Source organism: Leucoraja erinacea, chromosome 27, assembly GCF_028641065.1.
Source record: "Leucoraja erinacea ecotype New England chromosome 27, Leri_hhj_1, whole genome shotgun sequence".
NCBI classification, from domain to species: Eukaryota; Metazoa; Chordata; class Chondrichthyes; order Rajiformes; family Rajidae; genus Leucoraja; species Leucoraja erinaceus.
In genome coordinates, this window is record NC_073403.1 from 12,165,761 (window position 1) to 12,176,435 (window position 10,675).

At 40.2% G+C, this 10,675-nt stretch overlaps 1 protein-coding gene across 6 annotated transcripts in view; it reads left to right on the top strand.

The window, feature by feature from the left end:
• Positions 1-5,995, top strand: part of LOC129710218 (serine/threonine-protein kinase tousled-like 2) — a 93,397-nt gene extending 87,402 nt beyond the window's left edge. For all 6 annotated transcript variants that reach the window (XM_055657041.1, XM_055657040.1, XM_055657039.1 and 3 more), the window contains exon 21: positions 772-5,995. In XM_055657041.1, the coding sequence (XP_055513016.1) occupies positions 772-939 (168 nt within the window). In that variant the 3' untranslated portion in view covers positions 940-5,995. The remainder of the gene's footprint in view (positions 1-771) is intronic.
• Positions 5,996-10,675: the final 4,680 nt, after the last annotated feature.

Below are 10,675 nucleotides of genomic sequence, written 5' to 3' on the forward strand. Positions count from 1 at the left end.
CTGTTTATCTTTAATCATTTCAATGTATTTTGGATTTTACCAAGCTGACAGCTATAACAAGTTCCATATATCTTTAAGCCATTTTATTGTCTAATGAGAAGCAAGCAACATGGGATATCCACCTGTATAAATGCATTGAAGCAAACCATGGTGGGAGATTGCAATCTTCATGTGGTCCGCCCTGTTTCGACGAATGCAATCAACCTGGCGTGCACAATCAAATAAGATCAAATAGAACGTTGTCCTACAACTTTAGGCTGTGCTTGCCATACGCGAGAAGAAGAAGAAGCAACCCATAGGATTTGTAGACGCAAGGAACTGCAGTGCTGGAGTTTTTAATAGGACACAATGTGCTGCTGTAACTCAGCAGGTCAGGAGAAAACCCACACAGTCACAGGGAGAATGCAAAACCATACAGAAGACACCCGTTATCGGGATTGAATCTGGCGTCACTGGAGCTGTGAGGTAGCAACTCTACCACTGTGTTGCTGATGGGCAATGAATGGCCACTTTCTGCAGTGTGATGTTCAGGGTCCATTTAGCAGTATCTTTATTTTCAACCGTCCCAAATTACTGGCTCTTCATCTAGTGTTCAATTTACTATGTATATTTAGCTTCTTGACACTAAACTCTGTACTTCAAAAAAATATTGTGTGCACAATTTTTGACTTGGATTCCCAACGGTATTAAATTAACCAAGTGCTTATATAGAGAGAATTGCAAGTACTCTTACTATATTACATAAATTATTTTTCTTTTATCTTGTTGCAGGCATTTATCCGACGCTGTCTGGCATATCGTAAGGAGGATCGGATAGATGTTCAGCTACTTGCCAGTGACCCATACTTGATGCCTCATATAAGGAAGTCGGTGTCCAGTACCAGTCCAGGTGTGGTTGCCTCAACATCTGGATCATCAAATAACAGCACTTCAATCTGAGCATGCAGACTATCCATGTGATAGTACGTTGAAGAAAAGAAGTACAGAATCCATGCTGGTGATGATTTGTACCAGGTGTTTTCTCCGTATGTCCACCTGTGGGGAAGAACGTCCTCGCGGATTCTCCGAAGAGAGAGAGATGGACAGAGACTGCGTTGCTCCAGGCGGAAAGCAAGGAGGCGATGTCAGAGGCTATGAATCACGGACCATGACTGATGGCTGCTAACAAAAAGGACAATGATGAGAATCTGCATCCTGCTCCCATGTCCCTTGGCAGTAGCACAACCTTGAACTGAAAGTAGCTTTGTGCTGGAAGAGAGTGAACAAGATGGGGTTTACCTTTTTAAATGTCCTTCCTCTCACACAAACTCCCACCCCTTCTCCCATATCTGCCCATCAACTACCCAATGCCCAAATTGGTAAAGTGAATTCAAGTTAAACATAAAAAAAACACTGGTTATTGGACTGCTCCAGTTTTTTAGCCTGCCTCTTGGTGGCAGTGGTGTTCTTTGAGTTTGTTACAAATACAGTTCTATTGGTCTTTAAAGAAAACAGACCTTTCCTCTTCTTCCCTTGCAGTACTGCGTGCGTGCACACACACACACACACACACACACACACACACACACACACACACACACACACACACACACACACACACACACACACACACACACACACACACACACACACACACACACACTTTAGAGGTCTGATTTCTATAGCTTTTTCTTGCACTGTTCCTGTAGTATTTTATTTTTTACCTGTGGATTTTGACACAGACAACACTAAGTCTTTGAAAAATCTGCTGCAAAATAAGTATTTTGATGCTGTGCAGACATCTGCTTTTTCGGTTGTTTTCCTTCATCTTGGCAGTGTTTTAATATCCCTCTTGTTCATTCATGTCCTTCGCCAAATTTTGCTTAACTTTCTTTCAAAGGATGCATGTGCATTTTGGTTGCCAATTTGTATGGTACATTCAGTATTTGAGAGGAGCACATTGTTGTGTTCAAATGTCGGTTTCCACCTGAACTATTTACATTTTGGGGAGGGGATAGTAACTGAGGATTTTCAGCTGAGAAAAAACAGATGTCTGACTTTTAACAAAACTAGTTGTATTATCTTTTTAAGTAGGAAGCCTTTCAGGGTTTGTTTGTTAATGGTTCAAGAGGAGTGGATTTAAAAAAAATAAAATGCTGAGCGATCTAGCTTTGGACAACAAATGTTGACATGTTAATTGGCATGATCCCATGCTTTCCCACAAATGCACTGGCTGGGTGTTAGTGACTAACTGACCAGTTAAGCTGGTAACTAACTACACAGCTCTGTGTTATTGGTCAATTCTTGCTGAGTAAATTCTTACCCGATCCTAACGCTGGGGCAGTGGTTAAATGCATTTAGTATTCATGATAGTTTGACAATAGACTTTCCTTAATATGATACTCAAATCTTTCTTTATACTCTGACTTTGAGGGAAAAAATGGAAATTAAAATGTGAATACAGAAACATAACTTGCAGCATAGCAGTAAAATGTGGCAACAGGTAGTCGGGTATCATGGAATGTCACAGAAGGAGTACATCGGGCATGTAATGTCTATGCCGCCATCCTTTATTTGAGCAGTTTCTTTTTGTGAAGTGTACAGGCACAATTACACAAAAAGTGTACAGGCAGCGCATAATTCAAAAACGCGTAAATTAAACATATATATTTAAAACGAGCTTAAGTATGAGCCCGTCATTTCAAAAATCACTTAAATTCGATTTTAATATTAATTAAAACAAGTGCATTATTTAAAAATTAAAAAAATAAACAGGTAAATTTGGAAGGTGCCTGTACTTTATTTGAAGTATAAATACGATCCGCGGTGCTGTATAATGTACACGACACCGTTTGTAGCAAGTGAGCCCAGGTTACAAATAGAGGGCACTGCTAATTATCAGATGTCAATGGATCTCAGCAGACAGATAGTCCAGATTGTCAGTAGACTTGGCACAAAGATATTTCAGCTATCTAATTTAACAGGTAATCCCTTTAACATGAGACCAGCTTTACCAAATGAGATGGGGACTACCCCATCATTGGCCTTTACAAACCCCTTGAGATGAATGATGGAGAAAAGGTTCTGGACTTGCAGTTTAGGAAATTCAAAACCCCAATTCCACATCCTTGCATGAAATATTCCATTATTAACACAATCTGAAAGTGGTGTTAAATGAAAAGCTCCAAATGCTGCTAAGTATTTCGTTCATCTTGGGTGTTTCATTAACAATTAGGTGATAATAAAAATGAGGGATTACAAATACATTAACAATTCCAATTTTTTGTGTAGGCTTTGATCTTGCCTTCATCAAATTTGACAACTACATCAAGTTTGTTTATCCAATCCTGCCCAGAACATCCTATCCTTGCACCTAAACGTTTCTCTACTGTCTGGGTGAAGGACATATATTTGCAAAATACACTAGATCATACTTTACCTGGTAGAATCTGCTTCAAGATACAGGTGCAGGCGAAATGCAGTTTTTCGAAAACTCTACAGATTAGCCAAGTAGCTTCTGTGAAAGGATTTGGCAGCAAGTAATATTTCCTTCTATTGATCTGCCTTGAAAACAGAATGTTAATATTACACATTATTGGATATTGGAACTGGTCAATGCTGTTTAGTGATTCATCTCCTATGCACTTTTCTCCAAAAATAATCAATAATTGCTTGTGTGTACTAGACTTAAGATTCGCGGGAAAACAAGGTTTTGTCATCTGAGGGCATCTTCTCGACTTTAAGGTATATCTTGGAATGGCAACCTAATTGCTGTTGAATTATGGAAAAGTCTTTACTTAACCTATAGATTTGGGTTAAATTAATTTACATCAATTAATAAAATGTCCTCCTATTTTTGTACCTCCTTGCCCCAAAACCTCTAGCAGCCTGTAGTACACATGTTTTAGGAAACTAAAATTCTAGTACTATCTGAGTGCATCCCTGTCCAAATGTTGGTTGCTGGCCCCGCAGAGATATTGCTTGCACAATATCAAAGATGAGGAGTGCAATGGAAGCTAAAGTGTTCCGTACAAAGTAGCTGAGTCAATCATAATGGAAAATGTTGTCAGTAACTCGAAAAGCTGAACTCTGATTTTGTGGCAGTCTTGTGTTGCAACCATGTTTAGGTACTTGTTTGAAAAGGAAATTGCAGTAGTTTTTTTTTGTTGATCTGCAGTAACCAGCCCATATTTTACAACAGACTACGCGTCATTAGGGATTAACAACACCGGGGTTGTTGTGTGCGCTATATCTATTGAAGGTTTGTTGCAAGTTCTCATTTACCCATGGGATTCAATTTGGTGACCTACTTTCATTATTTTAGATAACTGACTAAAGTGCTCAGGATTCTTTTTTTATTATTGACTGTCTGAATTTCTACTCAAAGAAGCCAAACCAGTAGAAATTGGATTAAATAAATATCAAAAATAATTGCAGATGCCTGAAAGCTGAAATAAAAACAAAAGTGCTGTATACTTTCAGCGGTTCAGGCAGCAGCCTGCTAAATGTTTTCAGTATTTTCTGTTTTTATTTCAAATATTAATATTAATGTGGGTTATATTAATATTGTAATCCTGAAGGAAAGACTGTGAATATCACTAGCAAGCAAGCAGAGGTCTACTTTGCACATTGCACTGAGTTTGCAGTAGATGGTGATATCCTTGATGTAATAACAACATCAGGGAGCAGTAATTTGTAACTGTAACCATTAGTGCAAGATTCATGGGGCTGCATTTTAATTTCTCAAGTTTAGAAATAGTTCTGTCTATTGGGGAAGGGGTGTTGTAAGGAGGATTAATGATAAGTCGTATATTGAACTCTTATTGAAAGACCAAGAGCAAGTGCGGAATCCCGATACCTTGTCAAAAGAACAAGAGTGCAGCACAATCTGGGTTACTTGGTTGTTTTATCCAGTGCATTGATGAATTGCTTGAAGAAATTTGTTCTACCCTGTGATCATTAATCCAATGGATAATGCTGGGGTTTTGTCAGTATGAATAATGAGCTTCAACAATTTCTAACAAACGATGTGGCTTTTTTCCTTCCAAAAGGAACGGCGCTGCAGACATTAATGTTAGGAAGAGAAAGTTGCCTCGGCATAAATCTGGCAGGGAATGATGTCTGTATTAAACATCTGCAACATTTTTCCTGCACTGAACAAAATTAAATTGACATTTTAACAAAACGAGCAACAGTTTTGGTCGTTGCAACTGAGAATTGATGCATTGTCAGAAATGGAATGCAGCATGAGTTTGCAGGTGTTCCTTTCTGAGGCTGGGGGAAGGAGGTGACTATTACTTTGTGCAATGGTATGAGTGAGTTGGGGAAGAAGTGTCACGTGCAGTCATTGAGAAAACTACACATGTTAAATGCAAATAGGTTCACTGTACAGGACTGTTCTTATGGTTTGACCAGTGAGTTCCGTCAGCTTTGGAGTGAAATCAGATAAATCTTTGAAAGTGATCGTTAGAACAGCAGCACCTTGATAGGGTGATTTATATATTGCCTAATGCATAGGACCTCCCAAACAATAATGGTGCATTATCCATTACAAACCATGAAATCTCTACTTGTTAAAGATTATAGGAAGTTGCTATTCAGTGCATTTCTGAAGTAGTGTATAGTTGCTGCAGTTCAAACATTTAAACAAATCTTCAGAAAAATAAATTATCTTTACCCTTTTTGAATGTGCAAATTGGAGCGCTTTTCCCCAAAGGGAGGAGATTTCCACTGTAACAACAGTTCTGTTTATTCATGTGCCAATAAATATCAAAAGTGTTCACTGTTCTTTCAATTTCATTGCAGCTTGAGAAATCTTTTAACAGGTTATAAAAGTTGATCCATGTCATATATCAGTTGTGATATTTGGATTTGCTACATTCTGCGACAGCTCTGTAACAAACAAAATTTGGGCAGGTTTCAGTCCCTCTCCAGGAAGTTGGATCCGATGGATTTTTTTTTCCTCCTCAGAAAAAAATGCTTTTACACAAAAACGAGGTGACTCCTTCCCCCCCCCCCCCCCCCCCCCCCCCCCCCCCCCCCCACCCCCCCCCCGTTTTGATTTAAAAAAAAAAAAACTGTTTTAATCCCATTGTTTTCCAATGCAGATTAATTTATAGAAAACTTGGTTGGTTAATTATTTTATATGTGCGAGTTTGTATTTCCATTTGGAATTTGGTTTATCCCAATAAGTACACTGCATACGAGTGATCTTTGGGCAATTTCTTCTTTCCATGCTGCTCTTTTCTCTGCACCCTTTACCCAACCTCCCCCTCCTCCCCCAGCCACTATATCCCACAACTAAATCACTCAGCAGCATCCCTCTGTGGCTGAGTGTCATTCAGCAGTTACACATGCAAAAATTTGAGTTTAGATGTTCCTTTCAGTTTCTTGCATTGCAACTAGTTAAAACACTGTGAATAACTCCTGGTTTGGTAAACATTTCAGACCAGCTTATTTCTCCCTGTGGTTCCTCTTTCCAACATTTCTGGGGTTTTTTTTTTTTAAAGAGAAAATAAATTTATACAAATGCCTCTATATAATGTATATTGTAGTGGTATGATGACAAATCTGATTTCAACTGTGTGAGCCTCTTCTAGACAACAGCTTTACTTTAATGTACAAAAGAAACAAAGTAAAATGAAGGGGTAAAATTAAACTGGTACGGATATTTTCTTTTGAATCAAAAGGAAGTTGCCGCAGAACCCCTATGAGTATGTGTCACTGAAATACATGCTTGGCTAATAACCCCAGTCTGGTGACGAGGGTTGCTGTGTATATTTCAATAAATTGTATTGCTTTGTGCAGATACCAAACTGCTAGATGTCCATTGATAGCTGCTGAAGTGTAGAAATTGTTTCTTTTATTCATCTGCTAATAAATTGAATCTCATTAAAAAAAAAAATCTCAATGTTTTAGAATTTTTTCTTCTTCTCTTGTCTGAAATGCAGTTGTAGCCTGGAGGGCCTTGGGTCCTTTATTTTGACTGGGAATTGGAATAAGACTGCTCTGGGTACATGTCCAAGCCAAGCCCAAATATTCCAATGTGGGTATTGGGAATGTAAACCAAAATTACACCATGGCCAAATTCTTTATGGATGGATGTGCTATGAGGTTTGTGCATTCGGTGTGTCTCTATGCAAGAATTTAAGTTGGGGTTCGCTTGCTAGTTAAAAATAAATTAAATTAAAAAAATGTGTTCAAAATATGTTGCAGACAGATTGTTGTGAAATATACCTTAATTTTAGTGGATTGTGAATTTGTTTCCCCACATCTTGACCTCGATGTCCCAAAGGACTTTACAGCCAAGACTTTCTCTTTGTTTGTTTTATTGAAGGAAACATGGCATTCGGTCTGTATACAGCAGAGTCCAATCCAGAGCAATCAAATCATTTGTTTATGTTGTTGCTTTGAGAGATGAATGCTGGCCAGAACACACATAACAGATTTTTATGACTGAGGCTGGTCATAGCAAAGCCAAAATGCTCCGTGACTTGGATTATTTTTCAGTAAAAGTAAACCAGCGAGAACATCAGAGTTGGGTTTGGCCTACAGGAATGTTATAGCTTCCCCTGTCCTAACAACTTGCTTGACCCTACACTGCACCAAGAATGAAAGAAATAGGGACAGGAGGTGACTATTTGGTCTGTTGCTCCTGCTCTGCTATTCAACATGTTCATGCTGAACTTTTATCTTTAAAGCATCTTTCTTTACCATCCCATACATATCACTTGATCCCAATAATATCCATAAATCCATCAAGGTGGATTTATTTGGCATATCCTCAACTTGCCATCCTGTGGCCTCTTGAATGTGTTAGGCAATTAGTGATGCCCTCGGGTCAGCTTTGTGTGCTAAACTCATGCCAGTTCAAATTGAATAGTGATTAGCCTGATTCATGTCACTCCGGATCTTTTGTAACCAACAAAGACTACTTTCTGTGAAGATTGCATCCAAACTCTTGTTCCAGAGGTGAAAGGTGGTTTTTGTTTTTGATACAGTCGACGCAACTTGATGAAGTTAAAAGTTGTACACATTGCGAACCTGTCTCCAGCTTTTTTGTGTCCCTTCGATTTTCCAGCATCTGCAGTTCCTTCTTGAACACCTGCTGAGACCTGATGGTTTTGATCTTCATTGTAGTCTAATAAAGTCCATGTGTTCTATGGAGATGTAGGAAACTGCAGATGTCGAAATCTTGAGCAAAACGGTGGTGGAGGAACACGGCAGATCAGGAAACATCTGGGGAATGGACCCCTCTTCAAGATCCTGATCCATTCCATCTTCAAATACTGTCTGACCCACTGAGTTCATGTAACTTTTTTTTGCTCGTGCTCGATAATCTCATACTAACAATACAATTTCAGACCCAAGTCGTTACTAAGCAAGAGTTCCAGAAACAGTTAATATCAATACTCTGAGAAGTGATGGGGTCAATTTGAATTTTGAACGCAAGTTCCAAGGCTAAGTGGTAGTCATCAATGGTAGGTCAAAAGACAAAGTTTGGATATCCTGACCATTAGAGTAACATTAAGTCTCAGCAATGTATTTCTGTCGCTGAGTTTTTTAGTTCATTTCCTATTATTTATATCTGCAAGTTCATTCAGTTTAGATATTAGATATGTAATAGTTTAATTGGCAAGAAACCAGAGGCTCATACGATAGCAAAGATAAACATTAGTGGTGGACCTCAAATAAACTTACATTTTCTGATGTGCACTATTCCACATCTATCAGTTTATAAAAACATTTTTTTAATAGATCCCATCAATTGATCTATTTTCAGCTTCACAAGCAGTGATTTTCTGACTCAAATGTTCGCCATGAGATGATAATTCTATGTTCTGGTAATCACTTTTCCAAATGAATTACAGCAATGGCTTGTAAATATTTTAAGCATTTAAAAAACAGACTTGGAGTGTTTTATTTGTGTATTAGTAGCTACGAGGCTACCAGAGGGATTTTGGTTGGCCCACAGCACATGTAGTGCATGTAAACTAGTGCAATCTCACTCATTGTGACTGACTTTCATCCCCTACTTTAGATACTTGTTTTTTTTTGTGTGTGTCCTTTCCTCTCCACTTTATACAGACATTCTGACCTTTTGTATTTCTGAGACCCCGTAAGACATCCAGTGGAAGTCAGTTCACACAGCTGAGATCAGAACTGGAGGCTGCAATCAGTGCCTAACGTCAACATTCCTCATTGGCTCCAGTATTCTGTTTCCTCTCCCTCCAATTGAACCCAACCTTTGACCTGGCATTTTTCTGACATCAAGTCCTGGATGGATCTGGTCTTGCTGGTGATCACACTGGGTAAGAGTATATCTCCTACTTCATAACAGTGAAACTCCTTGCTTTGTAGAAACAAATAACTCCAGATGCTAATTTATGCCAAAGATAGACACATAGTGCTGGAGTAAATCTGTGGGTCAGGCACATCTCTGAAGAAAAAGGATGGGTGATGTTTTGGGTCAGAACCCTTCAGACTGAAAGTAGGGTGGGGGTGAAGAGCTGCAGGCTGAAAAAAGACCAAGATCAATCAAGGCTGGCAACAAATGACCTTGGACAGGGTGGTGCCATGGTAGACCCATTGTTGGTGAGGGAAGGTGTGATCTCAAGTAAGAATTTAGTTGTTCTGTCTGGGACATGTGACGATAAAACACTCTTGACATTGTGATGAACTGGTTAATGAACCAGGGTGGAGGAAGGGAGCAAGTGGGGAGGGGAGTTATGGTAGAAGTTGCTTAAAATTAGAGAATTCAATGTTCATAACACGATTGTGAGCTCTTTGTCTTCTTAGTCTACTGTAGATATTATTGTTCCGCACTGCCCTTTTCATTAAACAGCTTATGCTCTCACAAAATCTCCAGTTGTAGCCCTTAACCAGTTGATACCACCTCAATAGATGGCATACACTCGGGGCCGGATTTAGATGAAGTGAGGCCCTAAGCTATTTCACTTGTGAGACCCCCCCCCCCCCCCCCCCCCCCCCCCCAACTAGAGGACCATGACTACCCAACAGTGATAGTGCGACACTTTTAGAACCTACTGTATGTTGTCATTAAACAGTTGGTTTTAAAATACATATTGGATTCGCTGCGGATGCGATGCCTTACCTGGATCGTAGTTTGAAGTTCTGGAGTGTTGGGCTTGCTGCTTCAACATCATGGAGCTGCGGGTTGTGGAGCTCCCAGCCTCGGGCCGCGCTGATTGTAACATCGCAGAGCCCTGGGAACCCTTTGCCGAAGGCCGCCAGTGGGAATCTCCACCCAGCTCAGCCTGTGACTTTGGGAGCCACGGTCTCTGGTAGGAAGTGGCCAATTCGGAATGTTCTCCCGATCTGACGTCAGATGGTGACCCCCAAATGTAATTGTACCAATGGCCATCGGGGGGGGTCTAAGAGGAGGGGGTCCGTTGGAGACGGGGAAAAGGGATCATCACTGGGGGCGAGAACTCCTTCCCATGGACGAACGCTGTGAGGCGGAGGTGAAGGAAGAAGAGCTCCAAATCGCGGCGGGCGTGGAACTTATTGAAGTGGGGATGGAGGGGGACAAAGATGAGGACCAACCGTTCGGTATCTGAGAGGGGGAGGTCAGGGGGGGATGGTGAACACACAACAGGGATGGGGGTTGGGGCCGGTGGAAGGCAGGTGAGTGGACTGAGGCCAAGGCAAGGCTGCAGGCAAGGTGACGGCTGCG